General features: G+C 40.4%; 1 protein-coding gene across 1 annotated transcript in view; it reads right to left on the bottom strand.

Annotated features, from left to right (window-relative positions):
* Positions 1 to 20,544, bottom strand: part of LOC118787693 (C-Jun-amino-terminal kinase-interacting protein 1-like) — a 40,288-nt gene extending 19,744 nt beyond the window's left edge. The window contains exons 1-2 of the mRNA XM_036543303.1: positions 20,294 to 20,544; positions 4,632 to 4,743 (exon numbers count right to left, since the gene is read on the bottom strand). Coding sequence (XP_036399196.1) covers positions 4,632 to 4,743; positions 20,294 to 20,382 — 201 coding nt within the window. The 5' untranslated portion in view covers positions 20,383 to 20,544. The remainder of the gene's footprint in view (positions 1 to 4,631; positions 4,744 to 20,293) is intronic.
* Between the last annotated feature and the right edge of the window lie 5,391 nt (positions 20,545 to 25,935).

The raw sequence follows: 25,935 nt of genomic DNA, 5'->3' as shown, positions 1-25,935 counted from the left end.
GGCAACTGCATTCTTCCTCCATCAAAGGTTATTACTGAGCCTACTTGCACGCAGCATACACTGATATTCATACAGTAGGATCTCCCACAGGGACTCTGCATTCCATCCTCACTCAGTACGGTCAGAATATTATACCGGAACAGCTGGCACTTCCAGTCAAAGTTAGTCAGAAACTACATTAGTCATTATGGAAAGACAAAAGGCATACATGCTTAGAACAGATGAATCTGTTATCAGATGCCTCGGTTCATAAAGATGGCCTGATGTGTATATTGACATGGATGTATGGATGTATTGTACCAGATCAAGCTAAAAAATACATTTGCATAGATCTAGGTGTGTTGCTGGCCATATAACCCACTTTTTCCACTTGATCCAGAATGAGATGGAGTGGTCACTTCCAATTAGTTAAATGCCCAAAAAGCATGTAAAGAATCTGATGAACTGGAAGCAGCAGGCTAATAGGGAAGAGAAAATAAGAGGCAGCCCAACTGGTTAGCAACATAGTTAGCAACAGCATGTGTGTGGCCAGTTTCAGTCTTTATCAACATTTCTGACCAATGGGATCAAGAGGAAGAATAGATTTCTTACTTAATATAGTATTACCTTGGAATAAAAGCAGCTGTGGACACCACTTTTGCTTCATGTATTAGTAGCCATTTGACTGTGGCTGTTCTGTTCTAATCATCAAAGATATTGTTTCATATGAGAGGTGACAATCCTCTGCTATAAGCCACTGAATAATTTTATTTTCATGATTGAAAGTGAGCTCCTACTGCCCCCGCTCCAACACTGTGACAGCAGGTGGTGCACATTCAAAGGACAAACCTGGATGGAAACAGCAGCAATGTCCATAATGCAATCATTTTTCAACAATGGCAGATATTCCATTTTTTCACATATTCGTAGCTTTGTAATCTCCGATGGTGATAGTATACAAGCTGATACAACTGGTGAGGAAAGTTCTCCTTTGCCAGTGATAAGAGTATTGTGATGTGTTTCGAGAATTCTTCAGCAGGCAGAAGAGTTGACCTACTTCAGCAGTCTTGAAAGATACTGGCAGAGTATCGATACAGTATCGTTGCATGGAGTTTGCCAGTGTGAACATGGTAATACACCAGTCTGGCAGTCAGATGTGCAGATTGGCTGCATATGCATCTCCTCATGTTTCTCAAAGAGGGGATGGAGATTCTGGCCATGCCCTAGTCATGCAACGTGAGCCACCAAAGAAGGCACCATGCTCAAATTATAGCTGGCTCTTACCCACAGATAAAAGCACATTCTCAAACAGTTCTACAAAATGAAAATCTTAAAAGGAGTAATCACATAGACATATCCATTCTCCAGAAATGTTGCATTTGCTCACACTTTAATTTATTTCTTATCTTTTTAACTCCAAGGGTGATACTGTATAAAAAAAATGTAGGAACTCACCCCTTGCATTCCTATACTGCAAAGAAACATCTCCCAAAACTATATTCTCTCAGTGTGATTGTTTGACCTTGCCTTAACCTTTCCATTACCAGTGGCCATTGCATTTTGAGTGAGCAGTCATCATGTTGAAACTCGTGACTGAGCCTCCTCAGTGGAACAAAGCTTCCCTTGGCTTCTCTCTGACTGAACGGGCTGACTGACACACCGTGACTGCAAATGTGAGGCGTTCAAGCATGACGGGTTTCACTGCAGTAGTTTCCCCTGCCGGGGTTGAATGATATCCACATTTCAGGGTGAGATCTGTGTGAGATGGAGCTCATAACTTCATAGTCACCTCCCACCCAGAGCAGTGCTGGTGGTGTGGTCTACTGTACACCCTCTGGCAAAATAATACCACCCAGCGCAGATATACATAACTGGAGATTCACCTCATTCTACTGCCGTGGAGCTGAGGCTCGCTGCTTCCCTTTCTGAATTTGATTCTTCTTAACTGAGCTTGATATGATGATACTGGTGAATTCTTCATTCTCCGCATATTTTTAAATCAGTGGTACAGCCACGATTACTAGGGATGCACCAATTGTGTCATTCTGGGCCGATACGATACTGATGTTTAAAATAATGATTTGCCCGATAGCCAACGCCGATCCCAATGTTTTTTTCTTTTTTGTATGTTATGGGTGGTATTCGCCTTATTCACATGGTGGCCATTTTGCTCCTACGTCACACTCAGGGTGTGAGCAGGGTAAGTATTCATTCAGTTAGCATCTATAGCAAAGTGAACCAAAAGTCTTACGTGTGTCTGTATCTACTTTTGAAGAAATAAAACAAAACGGCAGCTGGTTTTAAGGTTATATCCACTAAGTTTAAAAGAAAGACCTGGTGCACTTAGCTAGCTAGCTAGCTAAAGCACTCACTACAGACTACCTAGCTAGCTATATAAATTAACTATATTGTTAAATTATCTATATTTGGTAGCTAGCTAGCTAACAGTACTAATGTTGTCAGAACAGGTTGCTTGCAATGTCTGTGGTAAAATTAACTATTTGGTCAGAAGAGATGTGATGAGGCTTTATTAGCTTGATAGCTAGCTAGCTCTTAGTAATATGACAGCTGAGCAAAGTGCATGAAAGCCAAATTAGCTAGTAAGCTATCTAGCTTTCTACATTGTTTTTATTGTAGCTAGCTAGCTATGTGTTTGTTTGCAAGGTGACAGGCCTATTTGTATTTGTCAGCGGAATGTGATAGTAACTAGGTAGTTACATTTATTGTTTTGTTTGTATCATAGCTAGCAAGCTAGCTAGATTTATCTTTGTAAGGTGGTGTTTTCAGCTGAATGTGCAAGTAGCTAACTAGCTGACTAATTTGGGTTTCACCCACTTTGCTAACTATCAAACCAATACAGCTTCATTATGTCTCTTATGAACAAATACTTCATTTTAACATTTGTACTGCAAGCCAAGGTATTGACTTATAATCTTCAGTACTGTTTGCTAGCTAGCAACTTAACGTTAGTTAGCTAACTACCTAGCGTTAAGTGCGCCAGGTCATTCATTCATTCGTGGATATAACTTTAAATCTAGAAACTATATCTCTTTTGAATTCTTTTAGGGTTCTTTGCTGACCCATATGGCCATTTTTGTTTTATTTCTTCAAAAGGTAGATACAGACAGACGTCAAACTTCAAAAGGTAGATACAGACACACGTCAAACTTTTGGCCCACTTTGCCATAGATGCTGACTGAAGAGTTACCCTGCTCAGCTACCCCGAGTGTGACGTAACAGCAAAATGGCCACCACGTGAATAAGCTTAATTATAGTACCACCTATTGGATCTTCTTCGAATCTGCAGCTGGGTAGGCTACTGTTGTCAGACTGAGTCAGACCGCAAATAACCAACACAACATTTAGCCAGTGCAAAATTGATGCGACATAACAGATAAACATTGGCCACTGCCATCGGTGAATGTTGCATCAATGATATCAATGTTGTATCAATCTTATTTGCCGATAGGCCGATGGCAGTCAACAAGGCAAATATTGGCCGATACCGATGTAGGCCAATAAATCGGTGCATCCCTAACACTCAATACATTTATCTTCAGTTTGTTAACAACAATCCCTCAGTACATTCAATTTCAATTTGGTAGCATCAACAACAAAAATAAAACTACAGTTCAAATGATCATAACATCATATTTCTAAATATAAAATTATGTCAACATGTATTCTTGGCCCCACCTTCCCAGATGGCCCCACCCAGGATGAAATGTCAGCAGGCCAAATATAAAGTTGCAAGGTAATGTGCAAAATCCAGCAGGCAGACGCTCTTAAGTAAGTCAAAATGAACTTCCGTACTGTACTGGCCAAAAATACCTGGCTTCAGATGATAGGATGTTAATATAACCTAACAGAAATAAAATTCCTATGATAAAAGAAATGAGATTCCATATATCATTACCTTAGCATAAATTTCACCACCAGAACTATCTTCACCCCACTTAAATTCCATTATGTCAAGAAATCAAGGCAAAATCAGATTAGGGGCTCTAGCATGGATTCCTCTGAGATAGACACTACATTCATCAGATTAGGCATGCAGATTTGAAAACAGTATCAATGTCCTGATAAATTATTTAAAGAGATTCTACTCATTATCTGTAACAGTTATATTTGATCATCACCAGCCTCTAAAAATTTCTGAAAATGTCTGTGGCTGAGGGAATACAGTCTAAATAAAAGAGAGTCATTGCCATGCACAACTTTTAACTCCTCCCTAATTTCTAATGATCGGGGAGTAAAAAATAAACTTCTTGTTTACCATCAATGTACACATGATGAGCTGAATGATTCATGACCAACAAAGCAGCTTCAACCATTATCGTATGAAAATAAGTTTATGCTGGTTCACATGGTTTCACACTGATAATGACATATTCATGTAAAAATGCAAAAACATTAATTTTACAAGTAATACACATTGTTTCTTGTTTTTATAAGAAATGCATAAACCTAACTGTCCTAAACCTAATTGATACACAGTATATTCTTGGCGTGAAACAAGTAAGAAGCTCCCAAAAACCTCTGTAATCTCGGAGATGTTGCTGTGGTATCAAATTAATGCATAGCTATGGAGTGCCTCATATTTTCATGTTTAGGCTGTTGATACAATGAGCACATGTAGAACTGGCACTCACTGTGATGTCAATGCTGTTGCAGTTGAGGCTCATGCCACACTCATCTGTGATCTCTGTGATCTCAGACAGGTCTTCATCCTCAAACTCATCCAGACTGATGTCGTGGGTCAGCCTGCAGGGAGAAGGCACACAGTGTCACACTACTGTAAGGCTGTATTTTCCAAAACACCCTGACTACTCTTTACACGTAGAAAGATCCTATCACATCATGCTTCTGTGAGGCGGTACACTTCAAAACACCACATCTCTCTTTACATCCAGAAAGATCCTAATAGAAAGAGGGAGACTTCACCAGTCTTACATAACTAGGAGTTACACTCTATTCCTGTATAATGTCAGTCAGATGTCAGAAGTCAGATGTTCTGTAACAGTTAGGATACAGTAGGTCATTATCAGTGCTGTCCACAGAACCAGGGCTTCTGAATCAGACCACTCGTACAAAGAATTTTCACTGGAACTCAGACCTTCAAACACTGGGATAAACATACACTTAAACCAAAAGGCACTGAAATGCAACACAATATATTTAAATACATCTGTTCTTTATTTATCATGAAAGATGTGTATGTTTGCAAGACGATTGTCCATAAGCAACAGCAAACAATCAATGGTGTCATGTGTCCTGTGGTGGAATCCAGTCATGCTTATACCATGCTTAATGTGCAAGTATGTCACAAGGATGTTGATTTGATTTAAGGGAATGATGTTCCACATAATGCTGTGCTACTGGCTCTAACTAACATTTATTATCAATTTATCTACATTCATTTAAATGCATTTAAATATCTAGCTAGCCAGCTATGTACACATAATACTTAAAAAGCAAATTCTGTTAGCAGGCTATTATCAATCACATTTGTTGTATTTGTACTTCACCTGTGGAGGGCAGATACCAAATATGAACTCAAAAGCCACCCCCCCCCCAAAAAAAAAAAAACACTCCACTTTAACTTGTATTGTCCTTACACGTTCTGAAGTAGACTTGTATGAACGCACAATCATTATAAACACCAATATACATCTTTGACTGAACTGAGAAAAGTGCCCATTGTACTGTCAGTGAGCGATAGCAAGAAGAAGGCTGCGCTTGTTCTGGATGTTCTGGAGTTATAAGAGGAGATACCAGGGCTCCAGAGGAGCAGCCAGAAGGAGTGAGGTTTAACCACATCTGACAGGCTGAGGACACTGTGGGAGCTGGGCTCCCTTGGTCAGATTTTTGAGCTGAGCCCCAAGACAAAGTCACTGATTTTTTTCTAGCATGGTGCTTGGCTATGTTTTTCCACTTTGTGTCTATTATGATTTGTAGATGAATAAAGCAAAACCCTCCTGATCGTTCTTGTCTTAAATTTAACCACTACTTTATGAATGCATGTGTTATTCTGCCGTTTCCAACAGTAGAAATCCACAAGGAAGACTTTTTGTTAAGAGTAATATAACAAGGTAATCTGAATTTCTTGTATGGTTACGTAAACAAGGTATCACTTATAATGTAGGAAATGCACAGATAGCTAAACAGCTAGCCATCTAAACAGTTAGATAGTCAGATACATACATACTGTAGCTAGCTACCTAATATGCAAAAACATTGGTTGATGAGAGGGTTAGCTACTTGGTTGCTTAGCTATCAAAAGTATGAGGTAGAGACAGGTATTCCTGGAGTTTTTTCATCATAACAAAGCCTACATTCAAACATTAACCAAACATTCAAACATTCCCCAAAAAGCAACATTACATTAAATTACATTATTGGCATTTAGCAGACACTCTTGTCCAGAGCAACTTACATATGTTAAAATTTTTACATGTTATCCACTTTTACAGATGGATATTTACTGAGGTAATAGTGTTGATTCGCTAGAAAATATGCATCTGTGTTGTGAGTCTAGAACAGAAATTTCAATTAAAATCTAATTTTTGGTTATTTCTATGAATAAGCATTCAAATGTCATTAATCAAACCCACCATGAGAAGAATGTTTTAGAATGTTCCTCATACAGCTATGCCACACTTGATAATATTTAGACTACAGGAACAAATCAGTTCCTCTGCTTCCTGTAAATGGCTCCAATGAGGCCATTTAAAGTAATCAATCAAACCTTGAGGAACTAGTAACAAGTTCAAGGACAATGGGAAATTGCCCATGTGATCAGAATAGGGTGACCCAACCAATGACATGACTGGTAGAGTTCTGAGAAACTCAAACCCTAGAGGTTATTTTCATGCACTTCAAAGGAAAGTATTAACCAAAATTAAGTGTGGGAGGTACATGGTTGCAGAATGACAGTTGTTTAAACATCATTTTGACATTATTATGCCAGAGGGAGCTCAATGCACACTACCACTGCTGTAAGCATCCACTGCTGGAGGGACAATTTCCCCAGACAGGGTAGTAAACACATACAACACACAGTAAGCTCTTAATGCCTTATGGGAAAAACAGTAGCATACACTTTATATGACCTCTAATAAGTGTGCACTGACTCAGCAACTCAGACATAAAAGGCCATCACAAGTCATTTAAAAAAAATGCGTTGCAAGTTTATAAATCAGTTTCAAGAAAACAAATCAAAGCATTATAAAATCAATACAATTCTGGTGGGCAAGACACAGCTCAGGTCCATCTGCAGTTTTAAAAGGAAAAATTGAAGTATTGCATTTCATGCTGCGCCCTTCAGCAGGAACGCCAGAAAACTGATCTTATCCAAAGGAAACTGCAAACAATGAATCCTCATAAACAAACAAACAGATCGTCATCCACTGTTTGGATGCAGCTCAGGAACAGTGTTACCATAGGACAGGTCCTACATACAAGCACACATTCAAACACAGATGTACCATTTTGTAATAAAATGTCCATGCTCTGCAGTATTTGTAATTTCATTGTGAAAATAAATTAGCACAACAATAACACAACTGTAAATTTATGGAATTATCTGATATTTGATATACAGTTGTGAGTACAGAATACATCATTCTGACAGGTATAAAATAAGTTTGCCCCAACCCACTTATTGTAAGGACTGTATGTCCTTATTTATAAACACAAATCTGAGCAGGTTAGCCGATTAAGGATTGAATTTCTAAATGTTATGACTGGATATCTATATGATACCAGTTCATATTAGCCAGTTCTGCACCAGCCAGTTACAGATTTAAAGCAGAAAATTTGATGTTTCCATGTAAATTCGGACGTATTGCAAACTATACTGAAAACCTAGAACCTGGATCACCTTCTTTAGTCAATGATGCCTTTTAAGACCTTTTAATCACTGTACAGAGAAATACGAAGCCTGGCTGAAAAAAATAACCGCTTTTCCCAAGGACAGCTTTCAGATCATTTCAAGACACAAGAAGAATGCAGAAAAACCTGTCAGCATACCAACATCAATGTGCAGCTTATTAAGTGAAAAGTTTACTTTGTCAGCAAGACATATCCCATTGAAGTGATCTGTCAACTACATCTGTAGTTGAGACTGAAGTATTCAGTCATCGAATGAAGCAAGAGATAAAGGCTTACAGCATGCAGTGTGGATTCAGCCATGCATGTAAGTACATGGAACATCATATTACATGTATAACCTCTCAGTGTTTGAATGGTGCTCTCCTTTAATGTACTTGCGCCATGCACTGCATAAAGTACTATCAAATACCCTTCTGACTGATTAAGTCATTAATGCTCACTGAATTGCGTTGTACAAAACTGCATTTAATTATTCACAAACCAAAAAGATGATCTTTCGAGATGAGCATTTTCTGTTTACATTTTTTGCATTAAAGAACATTGCCAAAGACTGTTCAAATGACTTATCCAATGCAGCACTTACAGTCAGTGACAGTGCACTCAGCAACACCCCAATTCAACTTTCAACACTCTATCTGACTGCGCACATTTTGACTCATTCTCAAGCCCCAGGTCATTTCGATCCAACTCCCCCTCAGTTTATTTTTAAAGCTGAACTGGTCGGTTCTTCTCTGAACCTTTCTTCCTCTCTCCTGCTCACATTCAGCTCCCTCATGCTCAAGGACGTCCCTAACTGACACTGCGTTAGAGAGGCAGAGAGAGAGAGACTGCAAGCTGTCAGCAGAATGGCATGCATGCAAGGTCACACTGCTCCATGGGAGACAGCAGCCTGGGAGCTGGCGGATTCCTAACACACACCCCCCTACCATTTCTCCCACTGGTCCTCCATCCAGTTCTCCTCTTCCTCCTTGGGCTCCATGGCTAGAATGAGCAGCATCCACGAGGATGAGGGCGGCAGCAGGCAGGATCGATTTAAAAGGCAATCAGCGTGCTGCCCCTTATCCGGACTGCCATCCGGTCTTCCTGAGCCTCTGCATCTAGGAAGCAGGGGTGGCCGGCGCGAGAGGATGCCTGCTGCTGTTATGTAACGCGTCTCTCCTCTCCTTTGCTGAAAATGTCTTCCTTATTCCCATTGTCCTGGGTCCATTGAGATTACTATGAGGTGCAGGGGAAAAGTGCTGCTCTACGTGCAAAAATGAGTGAAAGCTCAGCCGGTGCCTTGGAAGAGGGCGCTCCTTCTCTAAAAAGCTCACCTCTTCAATTATTAATGGTCCAGATCGATCCAGCTCAGGTTGCCCCCTCTGTCTGTCAGCGCTCCCCTGCAGGAATGCTGGGATGGCTGCTGTGATCAACGGCATGGGCGCTGCTGAAAAGCCTCGTGGAGGTGGCTTGGCAGGTCACAGCACTGACAGAGCGCCGCGGCCTTAACTCCTTCAGTGCCACAGCGTCGCACACACCGTTGACCTACACATGCCCCAGGACTGTCAGAGGCTGCAGACAATTTACAGTGCACAGACCCAAACTGACCGCTTCATGTGACAGGCAGTATAGAACAGAGAGGGGTATTTTTCAGGATGTGATTCTGCTTAACACTACAGGTAAAGCTATTGAAAAGGACCCCTGCATTGCAGGGGGGAAAAATCTGAGCTCAGAGAAGGGCTATACAATTAAAGCAATGCCAAATGACTCTGAGGAGACACAGCTATAGATGTGGTAAATCAAAAATGAACTGACATCAGCAAAATGTAACATTTTAGTGGGGGAGTGTGCTGTAGCCAGGAGAGGTATTGAGATTAGGCCCAATGCACAATATCACACATTAATCAAAAAGGATTTTTAATTGTTACTCACTCAGTTTTGTGCAAACCACTAGCAATTTAATCTCATGGTTTCCTCAGTTGGCACACAAACACACACACATAGAGAAACCTTGAGTTGTAACCTCACCCTGCTTTCTGTTGAGAAATCCTTAAGAGTGTTGAACTGAAATGGTATGGAGGTCTTTCAGCAAGGCCAGAAGGTACAGGTTAGTAGCATGGGACCATAAAGTTTCCCATCTAGCAAAATCTGAAGTGTCACAGCAATATCACAGCCATCAGCGGTGATTTCTGCTAGGGAGTGATGGTTTTGAAATAGTTTATGAAGAAAGAGCATTCTCTACAGACAAACCTAATAATGAAATAATGATAAAATTACAGTTAGCAGCACTCAAGCTGGTAATGATGATTAACACACAGCTGATGATGATGATAATGATGATTATGATGATGATAAAAACAATAACAATAATGAAAATACCATAGCAACAAAGCAACTTGTGACACTAAAAGTGCCATATTATATGCAGCATAATTGAGTGTTTTTATCTTATTTAATTTTTTGCAGCATCTACAGATCAAAAGCACACACATTATGTGACACCCTTGGCATGCATAAGCAAAGTGAGGCAGGACACCCCCTAGTGTTAGGAAACAGTAATACATTGGCATGACCCTCCCAGCCCTCCACCACACTCAATGCTCAGGCCAGGGTGGCGCTTACTGCAAAGTTCACTAGCCAAGCCCCATTAATATCGTTATTCACTGCATATCCAGATGGCTCTCTTAACACTGCTGGAAAGCAGTGGCAGGGGGGTGGCATTTTGAAATACCTCATTGTGGCAGCTTTGAAAACATTCCCACTTTGGACTGGATCAGGTCTGGAATGGAGATCATTTATACTCAGACTGGATGGCGTCTTCGCCAGAGATCAGTTGCCAAAAGCATGCTGAACAACATATGCTTTCTGTTCCAATTACTTGGAGACCTTACTCAGAACAATGCATAGTGTATACATTTTAATCAATGCTACTCAGTTCAGTTCAATAGTATATATATCAGAATCAGAATCAGACTTTATTGACCAATGTGTATGTTTATGTTGTGTATGTGTATGTTTTACACATACAATGAATTTGACTCTGGTTCCAGTGTCTCATGTAGTGCTTTCATAACATGTCAAGGTGACAACAACGAATACCAACAACAGCAGTGCAGGACACATACATGGAATAAGAATGGAATGAGATGAAGTATATAAAAATAAATGCTGCACAATAAGTTAACAGCTACTGCATAATAAGTTAAAGTGTACATGTCAGTACTCCTGCCCCCTAGCTGTTGTGTTTTTGTTCTCCCCATCTGTCATTGTGTCCATGTGCTTTTGTTTTTCCTTGTGTTCCAGCCCTGCTCCGCTCTCCGCCCTGTCTCCGTCCACCTGATCATCTCCACCTGCCTGCCTGCACACCTGCTTCCCATTACCTCATCAGCCCAGCCCTATATCAACCCTGCTTGTTTCTGTCTTGTTTGCCAGATTGTTGCAGTGTTTATTGCCTGTTTCGGTCCTGCCGTGGTTTTTTTTTGCCTGTAAGTCTTGCTGTTGTTGATCCTGCCTGTACCTCGACCTTGATTCTGCTTGCTGTCTTGCTCTGTTTGCCTGATTTTCTGCCTGCCTGGTTACCGACCCTGCCTGTTCCCATTTTGACCTTGCTTTGCCCACGGACTGCCTGCCTGTTACGAACACTGCCTATTCCGGTTTTGCTACTTCGCCTGACGTCTTTATTAAAGCTCTTGGAACCTGAAGCTCGTGTCTGTGCTTGAGTCCTTGCCTGAGCCCTGACAGTACATGAGTGTACAGGAGTGACACACTGCTTACCTTTTTCAACACAACAGTAATTACTTACAGACAATATCTGAAAAGTACATGAGTTAAATGCATGTATGCATGAATTCATTTATTACTGTAAGCAGTGCTTCATTGGTGACCTGAATGTTGCAGCATCACTGGGACACTGACCCCACTTTTTCCTGTTGTAGGACTCAAGACCATGGCCATTTAACCCGATGGCTAATTTGCACTGAGATTGTTTATTCAGACATAGAGCAAACAGAGCATCTAACATGCTGCCAAAGTAAATTTGCACATAGCGAAGCCGAAAAAATCATCTCATCCTATTAACACTCCACTTTCATACAAACAGCACAAGGAAAGCTGCTGAACATCAAAGAACAGAAACAACATAATCTATATGCATAGAAAGTAAGATGATGCGCTGACTCAGTTTTACCCTTTCCATCTATATGAACCATTTCATTGTGAATTTTTTATTCTTCTAAATCTTCTCAGTGCAAACCAACACCAAGGCTGTGATAGTCAACAAGCAATATAAGACAAGGGCAGCAGTGTGGTGTAGTGGTAAAGAGCAGGGCTAATATCCCAAAGGTTGCTTCCAGCTGGCACACTGATGTTATAACCTTAGGCAAGATACTTACCCACAATTCCCTCTGTAAACATGTTCAGCTCTATAAATGCATAAAATTGTAACCTATGGACATTTCGATGGATAAGAGAGTCTGCTAAATTGCAACAATTGTACTGTAAAGTAATGAAACTCAAGCACAGTCCTGTAGTAATGGTCTGCACAAAATACAAAGCTGATGCTAACTGCGTGGTGTTGCTGGAGTGGAAGCAGCCCCTGTCTAGCAGGCCTTACTGCAGCATGCTGCCTCTGGTCTGGATGATGTAAGATGGGCCTCCCTGATGACATCAATCAACCTGGCCGTGTGCACATTAGAGTGCTCCATTCCATCACAGGGTGGCTGCTAGCACTGCACATCAAAACCAAGGAGCAAGTATCCAGTGAAAATGCAATTGTGCTCAGGTTAATGCAATTACAACCACACTGCGTATTTCCAAGGGAATGGGGTTTTATTAAGAGAGTGGAGGTAGGGAGTGGAGGGAGGCAGAGAGATTGAAACTGCTATACAAATATAACAATGCTCTGGGGCTGAAATTCAGCAGCTTGTGTGGAAGAATCAAGGCAGCAGAATCCTCTGGGATTTCATTCAGAGGATCAGGTGTAGCAGAATTGTCTGTTTTGTTTGTGCGTTTTGTTTTAAAACATATCTTCTTTCTTCGTCCTGCTGTTGAACTGCACAACACACACACATCTATCACTGCATCTCTATGGAAACCATGCTGATGACATTACTGATATCACTTAGAATGAAACAAGCATACCAGTTATATATCAGTTATAATTTTTTTTTTTTTGATCAATCTGAAAAAAGTGGCAAACGATGGCACCAATGCAAGCACAGTGGAGTGGCGAGTATAGTAATTTGCCTGAACTGCATCATGAAAGATGTAAGTAAAGATTACAGATCTGAGTAAATGGGTAAAATAAAAACATAGTGTCTGGAAGTTTGCTGAGCAAATAAATTACATCCCAGAAAATGTAGGTTTACTCTCAACTGCAAATCACTGTACATGGCGGCACAGGATAATGGGTATTACATTACCGCACATACTTCTGCTGTAATTTAACACGCACCAGGGAATATGCAGGGGATTTGGTGGGTGAATCTCAGTCACAGCCACCAAATTCGGTTAGTCTTGCTCTATGTGATGGCTCTCTTAGCATTATGCATAGCAGAATGGAAATTAAGATACAGAATATCTTTCATAGGAAAAAGAATTCTTTTAGCCAAAAAGTGTAATATAATATTGGCTCCCTGTCATACAGAATTACCTCACACTACCAAAAATAATCCATGCTCTGTGTTTCATCTCCACTGATTACACAAGTGCTTACGCATGTTTGTAGCATAACTTACTTGCAGGAAAACCCATAATTTCAATATCTTATCTGTGGATACAGAGTGTCACTGCCTTACACCGGAAGACCATGGAGCAGCTGAGATTAAATGTCAGTGGCAGCCTTGACACTGAATAATCAGAGCCTCCCATGATTTCTGCGAGTCCTCTTCTCATCACCACACCCCTGGCTGGGTTAGGCCAATAGAGAGTCACATACCTCAGACAGATGACACTGTAGCAATAAATATTGGATGACACCAGGGTGAAAAGAGATGCTCTGTGCTTCCATTAACAGTCCCAGCAGAGGTCTCCATCAAACCAACCACAGACCAATCCAAGCTCTAATCCACTTCCCTGTATCAGAGAGACCTGAGACAACATTGTCTGCAGCCCAAACACAATACGAATCCTAGGACTGAGGATGGGACAGTATTAGATTATGTGCAAAATTTGATTATGGGAGAACTGATCAATTACTATAATCAGGATAAAGAAAAGCTTTTCTCTCTCAAATCACTACTCACGTAGGACATCATAATAGCTCTGCATAAAATAACTGGGGTTTCATTCATTTAATTCCTCTTCCTTCCCAAAGGCACAAGAGATAACGAAATGCAGATCTCTCAGCAGGGAAGCTCTGCAAATTTACATAAAAAGTACAGTAGCTGGAGTTTCACACAGCACTTCGGGGAAAGATGGGGGTGAGGGTTGAGTCTGCAAATATTCCCACAGAGCATTCACATAACATCAAGATTTATTAAGTAATTATTGGAAATGCATTTCCCTGTAGATTATCAGCAATGAAGCTATGAATGGTTTGCAGGATGGACTTCGCCCAGCCCCTCAGCACACTGAAAGTGTCACAGTTTCATACAGGCAGTAGAGAGGGCAGTGATGTCAGGTCCCCTCTGAGCTTCATAATCCAAGCTATGACCTTTTAAGGATCGTGGCGTGGAATCCGGCCCAGCTCCTTTAAAAGTACAGAGCCTTATACCCTGTAGGTGGAGAGTTCCTGACAGACCAAATCAGGTTCGATAAGGACCTTTTAAACCATGGGATGGTCATCCCACTGCACTCTGCACTGTCCAATCTCTGACATCTGCTCCCATAATACCCTCCACCTCTCCTTATTCAGGCCATCTCTCCTCTTTGCAGAGGGTAAAATCATGAGCGATACAAATTGCGCTCTTTTTATGCTATCTGCCACGCCAATGGTCTTTTCACATCACTTAGAGCCACTTAAGCAGCGGGGCTGACAGGAAGCAGACAGGCACATTAGCCACACAGCCCCTGTAAAAAAATGACTGTCCCTTTCCTAAGATAATGAGAAATCTGTAACCACAGCAACAGGACATGTGACGTCTCTCTTCTGAGTGAGGTCTATGGTGACAACAGATTCCCAGCCCAAATTGTTACCGATTCATTACAAAGATCCCTTCATCACGTTTGTCACATGATTTTCCTGCTGTCAAGGAAACAACACAAACGGTCATACAAACTGACATGAAAGGTCATGTCAAAGGTCATGAGGAACACAACAGCTCCTTTGGGGGGCATCATGAATGCTTTAACTCTAGCTAGTGCTGTACTGCTCCCAGGAAATGGTGTGTGGACATGTACGTTCATGATAACACTGGAGAGAGTCATAACGAAGGACCTGACACAGTTTCCTTTCAAGCAAAGTGAGGTTGGCCAACATCAGCCTTTATGGCTTGGTGCACATTCAGTCCCTAAATTTAATCCATTTTATTAGATGCCCATATCGCTACAAGTGCCTCTTGCCCTTATTTTGGGATCTGCTCATTTTATATTTTAAGGGGAGACATGAAAAGAGCTCTCACACATTCCTTCTTATTTACTCATATTTTACCTTATGTTATCCCGACATAAGACAGGTACCAAAGTCAGTTCAATGGGAGGTAAAGTACAGAGCCTTATGACCTGCAGCCAATCTTTTCCCATGTCACAGCTGCCTGACGCGGACCTGCAGGCCATGCTTGTGCGTGGCTGGTCAAGTGAAACAACAAGCACACCAAGCGCTTAAGCACCCCCTGTAAACACAGCAGGGAGGCCTGTCAGCTGTCTGGTATTCACACAGGTATCAATACTACCTCCAATCAAAGGAGTGGGAAGAGCCAGCCCGCTCACACAGGAATCAGGAAGGAGACAGAAGGAGAGAAACACGCTCACTGATGGCTGGTGGAGAGCTGCTGGTTCAGCCCACCAGCCTCTGCAATGGAGAAAATTACTCTCAGCGGCCGAGCCATAAGCAATCATTTTTACTGTGCTGGGAAACAGTCCATTTGTCCTCAAATATTAAATTACATGAGATAAAAGCATCTCAGCCTCCATACTCATATCTCTGTGTAGCTCCTGAATAGATAAAACTCAATACTGCCTATGTGCTCATTTGAAAATACAGAGAGGTATGGCTTAGGTCTGTCTTGCAAAGTGGTGTTGCTTTGACACTAATGACTGACTGGAAACCTAATTGGAAAGGACAGCCGAGAGTAGAGAATGAGGTCTGCTGCAGGATGTATCATGAAATATTATCTTGAGAACTGCTACTGTTTATAAGAGCATGAGTTCCCTGCAAAGGGCTCAGTTTAAATAGCTCAATAACAAAAATGATGAAAGCACGTTCTGTAACAATGGTTGGAAATGTCATTAAGAGGTTTATGTAAATCTTCATCTTTTATAGAGATAACCTAAATCAAGTGGGGCTTAAAGGGTGAAATGTAGGACATCTAATCAAATCAAGCTTACTGTAGTTCACAGGTTTCTCATTTGTACTCTGGGTACAGCCCAGCTACAAGACAAATCCCTGTGGAGGGCAATAATAAAGCTAGTGAGTAGTATCTACATCTGCTGGTAAAGTACGCTTTGGCAGCTTGCACTAGTAGAGTTATCCACATATACAGGGGAGTAATGCAGTTTGTAAAGTATCTGACAAAGACAAATCGTTGCATGCTCTGCCTGTTTAATCTGTAGGATTATTAAGAATCACAAGGGCCTGAGTGCCCCTCAAGTCATTTGTTGGATTATGCTTGATTCTTATATATTATGGCTGCATCTTTAGTCTTGTGATGGGCATCTGGACCACTGCAGTCGAGATTAAATTCATCTTCACTGAATATTTTTTCCCTCCAATGTTTATATTTAGGTACCACATATGACTGAGTGTGAAGGACCAAATGATGCTGCAAGTTTACTATTTGCAGGTATTCAACTGCTTCTCCCCACGCAGGCTAAGAGTCCTTGTGTTTGAGATATGAGAGTACCATTGCTGAGAATAAGAACAATCAATTAACCACAAAGCTTTAAATCCTCAGTCTTATGAGGTTGCTTTGAAACACCAGCCCCTCCTCTACCAACAAGAGGGAGGGAGGGAGAGAAAGGGGTCAAAGAGAGAGAAAGAGATGGTACTGTGCAGTTCACTGAAAATGCAGATCAACCATTGTAATACATAAAATATTTTCCTATATTCACAACCATTTAGACTGCAGTGTGTTACAAAATGCCATGGAGATTTCTTTCTCAAACAAACACTTTAAGGCATACTATCAAACCATCTAAAAAATGGGTGCTGGCTGTTCAAAGCATTTCTTCAAAGGAAAAGCAAGTTTCAACGAATCTATTTGATGAGGGTTTATTGGTGACTACCTGCCATACTCGATTCCTCAGAGGAGGAAAAAGGAGAGTTCTCTCTTCTATTCTGTACACTTCTTTATCAGTTTAGCCAGCAGTCTCTAAGCTTCTATAAGATCACACTGAGTAAGAAATACAGCAATCCCCAGAGATTAATCTGTGCCCTCCATACAACGTTTGCAACAAAGGGGAAAATCTGCTTTGGTGGAGACACAGCAGTGTTCCACCAACCAAGCAAATAGCATTGTGCTCCCTTAATTTGGGGATTTGCAGTTGGACACAGATGTGATTTGGGTTCCTAAAGAAGTCTGCAAAGGCTTAAACATACTGCTGATTTCAACACAACCACATTTGCTTACCAAACCTCACTGTTCTTGCCTCTTCCTGACCCCCTGGTTGTTCAATATGAGATTCCAGGAAAACACTAGAGCTAAAATTTGTTATAAGCATTTAGCATAATTGATAAACATTTAGCATAAGCATTCATTCTGCTGGGAGTTTACCTCATGTATACTGAGGTGCTCCACGTTCGAGGATTTCACTTGCTGACACACCTGCGCGCGCACACACACACACACACACACACACACACACACACACACACACACTCACACATGCACACTCACAGAAATGATCTGGAACATACAACACACAAATAGGCAGGTTGTCTGTTAGAGGGCCTCGGCAAAAAGGATCTGTGGTGCCAGCGCAGATCCCATTAGTATTCCTCGTCTTGGATGTTCATTTATCAGCAGGATGACAACCCTTGATTAAGAAAACTCATACAGCTCTGGCTTTCAGCACATGCCTTCATTAGAAGTTCTGTTTGCGTTTGTGGAGAGCAAAGGTCCGCTATGCGTTTTACTGATGCTGACCGCACAAAGGGGTGTGAATAAAAGAGACGCCACAGACGTCTCTCTAAGGGACCATGCCAGCTCAGGAGGTGCTGGGAGTTTCTGCAGATTATTCCGGAAAGGCTTAAGAGCAGAAAACATAAAAAGAAGGGAAATGGTCCTGAGGGGATGATATTTGGAATCAACAAGCAGGAAGCAAGGCATCCATCTGTCATGTGCTGGATTCTGACCAGGTCATGTTGGGCCTCCTTCTAATAAACCCAATAATAATTACAAGATTGCAAATAGAATGTACAGCACTACCTCCTGCAAACTGATTGCTGCCATCCTCTCCAGGACAACATTTTAGGAAACTGTTGTGTGGGACAGAAGAATATTAAGAAGCCTTAAAACACATACTCAAACTCTGAAGTACATACACATTCTCTGTGATTGTGTGAAAAAATCAATCCAGCTCTAACAATATTAAAAGAACTATGGAAGTATAAAAGAAAAGTGAATGCTGATGTAATTTTACTACTGATTATTACAATATTTATATTTATACCATTCATGCTTCCATCTTTAAAAAATGTGCCCAGGCCATCTTGGTTGCACAATAGTAATAGCATTACTTTTGATATCATTACAGCTGAATTAGATTTTATTTAGCCCACAGTCAGAGAGGATGCCCAGTTTATGCAGCGTTCACCAAAATCCACCACTGTTATCCATATGGGGGGGGGGGGGGTTAAATTGCTGGGTGTATCTTCATCCACCAACTGAAACACTGCAGGACCTGGGCCAGTTCTGCTTGAACAGCAGGATGTGTGCGCAAAAAACGTGAATTTTTACAATGCACTGCATTTCCGAGCACCCATGGGACACTTTGAGAAGAGGTGCTGCAATTCTGCCCCTCACCTGGCAGGCCAACTGCAATCCTTCTAACAGAGCATTATTCATTTCACACCTTTCCCTGTCCCGTATCTGCACAGTAGATACCCTGCTCAAGAGCAGACACATGCATAACACTCTGAATGCTGTAGTCTGTATATGTTTAACACATTTACACCTTTGGTTGTACTCATAGGTAAGTGAAATAGTTGAATTGTCTTAGCCAGAGAAGACAACAAATGGCAACATCAGCATCAGGCTACAGTATAATCTTTAATTCTAAATCAGTGGACTTTTTTAGAAGTGCTTACTTGTGGAAAGGTGATGATGTGAGTGTTTAAATTCATATGTGATTACTTTGCTGCATTCTGATAGTTTGCAATAATTGCAGTTTGCAAGAATCAGAAGCGGTGCACTGCAGTCCCTATGCTTTGCCTGTCTCAAACCACTCAAGTAGTAAGACTTTTGCAGTCATTTTTTCAAAATTTACCAATTGGTTTATCATACATATAACACATAAACAGGGTAGTAAATTATCTGGATTTTTAGCTCTCTCTCTCTCTCTCTCTCTATATATATATATATATATATATATATATAGAGAGAGAGAGAGAGAGAGAGAGAATAAATCTCCAGCTTTGTTCTATATATCAGAGTATAAAAATCATATGGAACTGTGGAACTGAAAAATTTTTGCTCTTAAAATGGTAATACTTAAAGCTATGTTTTGGTTATCTGTTGGGGAATTGTTGTATAGGAATACTGTCAGTGGAAACTGTCGAATCTTGTCTTCCATTTTAGATAAGCTTATCTCATGCATCTATACTTTACTAACAACATACAAGAGAGCCATACATATACAAAAAAGCATTTTGTTCTAGCAATTGTAAAATGTCGATTTGATCTAAAGTTGCTAATTTTCTATTTCAAATGAAAACGCAGTTCCCCAGTAAGTACTTTCTAAATAAAATTCTGGCACCTCCCCAGAACCAAAATGACCACATTCTGTAACCATTTTATTGTGCACTTCACAAAGAATGAGATGTAAGCTATTCATGAGCTTCACCTTAGGGGACACAGACTACGCCCTTCAATTTACATGTGACAAAAGAAGCGCAACAAACAAAACTGTTCGCCAAGAGTATGCCATCATTACAGTGTACTCATTACTTTCAATAGAAGAGCGACAACCTGTCTTCAACGCAGCAACATCAACAAGCCCCAACGTTGCTCTGTATCTGCAGTGCCAATCTGACAACTGCAGCCTTCTACAGATCCAATCCCTTAACCGGCGCATCCGGTTAACATAAACATCATGCGCAGTCCTTTTCCACTCGATATTCCCTTACCTGAAATTGGGAGGAGAGACTATTTGCAAGCCTAGAAACGGGGACGCGGGTGATTTTTCAGGGGGTTTTCTCTTCTCTCTATCCGCCATTCCGTGCCCCTATTCCTCCATACGTGAGCTCCAACGATAGTAGTAACTCGTACACTGATGCTGAGATACGAAACCCGGAGTAAGGGAGGGGGAAGACGGCGGAGGTGAGGAGCGCGCGTCTCATTTCCTCAGAGCAGACTGTCTGCAGTCATATAATCAAGAAGCCTGATGTCTCCCAACTGGGGAAAACAACATATATTCCGCTTGACATCCTTACTATGTGACGACGCTTTGCTGGAGAAATGCTGTAGCATTTCTAACGAGGTGCTAATAATTTAAATAACCTGATCACAATCGTTGTTTTCACGGTTTGCTGGTTTGATACTTCTTAAATATTGACATTATATGTATGCAGTCTAAGTATAATGACATTAAAGGCCCCGCAATTCAATGGCCATATATGTACGTATGTATGTATGTATGTTAAATTGTATGTGTTAGCTTATCATTGGTCAATGTAATGAATGGACAGCGCTTTTCAGTTTAACCCGAAACGTTGTCCAACGGGTGAGTTACTGCCCTTTCAATTGATTTTGTGGCCCAACTGTTAACTGCATTGATTGACCTATTTCCTCCTCCCAGTGCCTGGTAACCATGGAAACAGCTTATTCACATATTTTGTTGACCCCTCATCTGCGGATACCTGGAAGTTACATTGAGTAACTATTGTCCCAGTTCTGTTTAGAACCAAAGGTGGTGGCGGAAGGCAGTCATAATAATGTACTGTAGCACAGTATGGGGTGCCAAGGAACACTGTCAAATCAGAAGTCAGTGAGTGATTGAGCTTGCTGTGAACCTATGCATTTAGGTATTGATTCTCCTTTTTTTGGAGTGTGCTGTACATAAGGTACCCACTGGAGACTAAACACCCTATAATATTTGTAAATTTCTGCAGATTTTGATTTGGTGGGAGCTTGATTTGGATTTGATTTTGTTGCTGGCCCAGGTGACATTGCAGAGAAAGAGCAGGGAAATATTGTCACATTCCATTTACAGATTTCCTATAGACAGACAACAGTTTAGACTTGCATAGTGTTATAATCTACCTCACACACATACATATCTAGCAGTCATAAGGCCAGGTGCGGGTGCTGGGCTGGTGATAGTTCATAAAATTAGCTATCATATACCACACATCAAGATGGATTTTATGGAATTCAATAGATTGATACTATGTTTCAATTCCTGTGATTATAGGGCTCACTGGATCTGTCATTTTCATTGAAATTTTATGTGGTAATGTGCTAAAGATGAATTAGCAATCTGTCGCTTAGCTAATTATAATCCAGTTTAATACCATTATTTAATGAAGATGTCTACTCATCCCATTCAAAGCATTTGTGCATGCTTTTTTAAATTAATATTCAAAGAACCTCATTAACGGGAATTAAAAATATATTAAAAATCATTTCCAAAATGTTGCATGCTGTTGCCATTGCAATTTTGGAAGGAGTCAGAAACTCTAAGCTCAAAACAGCAGGGGTGTGTAGTCTTCAATAATGTTATAATTACTTAAGCCAATATTCCTCATCTTCAGGATAAGCAACAAGACTTTGGCTGTGCTGCTCTGACACTACATGACTCACAGTGTACCAATGTGTAACGTTTACATACTTATACAAAAATACTATGTGGACTATAGTGTGGCCTCACAATGAATATACAATTATCAGTTATTTGTCATTATTGCCATCCTAGATTTTGTAGAGAGCAGGAATTGCCTAGTTGTAATGACCTCCTGATTGAAGGTCATGGCATTTCCATACCCCCATTTTACAAGGCATAATGGCCCCAATCCAGGGAACAAATCAAGGTCAAAGAAGCAGTCTTTTTCTGTTTTAGAGCAAGCACAATCTCACAGACATCACCATACTTCAATGATGGCTTGAAAATTCTAATGATAACCTGTAATTTATTTGTATTTATCTGTGAGTTTTTAAGTGAGAAAATCCTTACTGTCCTTAAGGGACGAGGAATAGGGGATATTGCAAAGGCAAATTCAATTGTGTATCATGATTCGAAATGATAATTCATGAACCAGAGTGAAGTGTTTGTTGAACTGTGAGATTTCTTCAGACTATGTTTCACTGGTACTCTTAGAATACACACATGTACAGGAGGTGGACAAAACAATGGAAACACCAAACAATATATGAATATTTATTCATGAATGCACCTGGTTGCCTAAAATGGCTTGCCTGGAATTCCCCATTCAGAGTAATAATAAGACCCATGACTCACACAAGATGGCTGCCCATACCATAAAAGATCCAACACCACACTCAACAGTTAGGAAAAGACAATGTGAGCTGAAGAATTACTTTGGTTTTCTCTAAATGTAAACATGTGCAGATATAGGAAAAACAGTAAAAGATTTTATGCTCATTATACCAGGTTAAGCATTGTTGTGCACTGACCTTGGTAACAAGCAGGTTCCAAATGGCAGCTCTACCATATCAGTGTAGTGAAGCTCACGATGTTGAAACTTGTTGACTGAGTAATAGATTCAGTTCTGTGGTGATTCCCAAGGCCATGGAAACATTAATGTTTTTTTTTTTTTTTATCTATCCTGGTAAGTGTCTCTCTTTCTCTGTTGGTGAGCTTGAACTTGAAACCACTTTCCTAATAAAGTATTTCCTTGTTTGCAATATGCCATGATGTTCAACACTGTTCACCTTGACACATTAAATAATTTTGCCATTTCTGTGACTGAGGCGCCTTCAATTCAGGTACTAACTATCTGACGTCTTTCAAAATCTGTTAGATCTCTCATGCTGCTTTACAAATTCACATACTAAAGTGTTGGTTTAAAATGTCTTTTATACCAGAAATGTATTGGTAATTAATTAGCAATGATATTAGAATGAAATGCATACTGTAGACTGCTTTTAACTGCCATTTAGACAAAAACAAGTCCTTTCCATTTGATGTTTCATGGATATGTATTTTACCACTACTGCTTTGTCCTCCCCACAGCACTGCAGGTAAGGTAAGGCAGCACTCGAGTCGTAAAAGGGTCATAGGCTGGTGTGCGGGGTGGGTCACTGCTGTCAAGGTACTTGTTCCAACCATTTGGATCCCCCTGGATAAGGGTATGTATGAATGTGATCTTTTTTTTGGAATATGTCTTAAAAATGATGAACATGATGAAAAATTGATGAGCATGATCAAATATTCCTAATTCACCATGTTGCCATGTGGCCCTCACTAGTGAGGTCAGAGGCCCCAGTGGAGAAGGCAGCCGGGCGAACTGCATTATCTGTGGAACATAAGCACATGGTGCATTTACGTGTGATTGGATCTCACCTACATATTTAAGCCCCAGTTTTTCCTAATGATTAGTTTTGCTTCAGTGAACCTCATGAGGGCAGGAGGTCACCCCCCCCACACACACACACAATCTCTACAATCAGCTGTAACGAAGATATGCTTTGTTTCAGTTTTCACAGACTGACGTGGATGAAATGGCTCCAGGGGGACGTGTGACTGGTCTATGAGTCCAGCTGAGAACAACATCAGTCTCACCCCACCAAAGCTGATTCCATTTCTGCCTATGAGCACCCACACTGTAAATTAAGCACGTATTAAGTTATTCACAACAAATTTTGTTAAAGCGTGAAACTACTGCTAATGTAATTTAGTAGAGTAGCAACATTTGTTATCAATGAGCTACAATAACACTTTGGTGGAATGAATGATATTGTAGCCATCTAGTGGCACAGATCAAATATAACAACCATTGCAACATGGGAACAGCTCATTGGTAATTAATTTGTAGTGACATTATTTTTCTGTAAATTTCAGACTTCACCCCAAACTCACACCCTTTCAAGCACACAAGTCATGTGATGGTTACTTACAGAAGCTGCATTTAATAAGGGAAAATGTATTTACACTTTACAAATTATGTAAAAACAAACACAACATAAGTTTTATATTACATCCATTTCACAAAAGTTTATAAAATGAATAATAATGAAGAAAAGAAACGCTATCGTAAAAGCCACATGCCCATAACTGACAGAGCCATCTCATATAACTTCTACCAGGAAACATTTATGGGTTTTACAATTTAATGTTTAGATTGATGGAACACATACTTTCAAGCACACAGAGGTGCACAAATTGAGACACGCACTGAGATTCTGGGTACAAAATACTTTTGTAAAATGTCATCACATTGCAACAATGTTACCAAAACATTGCAAGAAAGTTGTGCAATATACATTTCCCTGTGGTATGAATGGAAGCCACTGTTTTTGAGTACTTTACTTTAATAATGACACATTACAGACAGAATGTGTCCCACAGTGTCTTCCAAAGGTTTAATGTAGGAACAACATGTGCGAACATATGCCTGTGTATGTGTGTATGTAACAAACACATGCACACGCATTGAAGCTTAACACATATGACTGTATAATGCAATTTACCCACCCTTCTTATTCAGTCTACACACCAAAGCTACTCTTATATAAACTTTAAAGTAACAATTATAAGAAAGGTACAACTGAAACATTTTGAAATGCAATCCAAATGTAAATGGTTTTGTTATTGATTACCAATTTATTTACTGGATATGTGTTTGTTATGCTTATGATAGATAGAAGAGCAGAGTAATATAGCTAGGATTGCTTGCTAATAATGTATCCGTGCAGAAATGAAAGCCTGTTACTAGTATTATTCGTACGGTTAGTGTGCATTACGTGTGAGCTTGACGTGCTCCAATCAAGAATTACAGACTGAGGGCCTTTTTGCACTGTATTTGTCTCAAATACTGTAGCACGGTTCAGTTAGCTTGAAAGGAATGTATCAATTTGCACGATGTTCACGCTTGCAGAGATGTAAACGTACCAAGCATGTTAGGAACTCTGTCAATGGTTTGCTTTCGGGCTTTTCTCCCATGTTTTCGCTGGGCCTGGTCCACTAGTGTTCAAAAAGGTAAATGTTCTCAGTGCATTTTAAGACTGAAGGTTTGATGTCAAGTGAAGCCTTCTTGTCAATGAGTTCACTTGCTGTAGCTACTGCATCTGCACAACCTAACATCACCATAAAAGCCAACTCATCTACAGGCTGGTGGTTTAACAGCATTATGCTCTGACACAGTACTTCTGGCATATTTATTCAAAACTGATTTTGTAGACATGAATGTCTTATTCAAACCCAAGCTGAATATCATGTATGGACATGTAAAAGGTGAGGTTCTGGTTTTATGGCTGTCAAGAACCAGGACCTCACCTTCACAAAAAACATTTACCATATGTTGTGTACCAAGCTTTACTGTCAGACAAAGACCACCTTGACAGGACACCTTGGGGTGCTTCCTTTGAGTTTATCACAATTCACATCCCAAAAGGACAGAATCACAAGTGTTAAACAAACTATACTATGTTCATTCATTCAGAACAAAGCTGCAGTGTGAATACCTCCTAACACACAAGCAGCAATAACGTACCTTCCATTCAGCTCAACTGACTGTTGATGCCCCGTAATCAGTAACTGAATGATGCAATGACAGATTTCAATGGAAATGAAAAATCTTTTTCTCTGAGA

This window comes from Megalops cyprinoides, chromosome 13, assembly GCF_013368585.1.
Source record: "Megalops cyprinoides isolate fMegCyp1 chromosome 13, fMegCyp1.pri, whole genome shotgun sequence".
In the NCBI taxonomy this organism is placed as follows: Eukaryota; Metazoa; Chordata; class Actinopteri; order Elopiformes; family Megalopidae; genus Megalops; species Megalops cyprinoides.
Note: the sequence above shows the minus strand (reverse complement) of the source record. Positions and strands in the feature narration are given on the sequence as shown.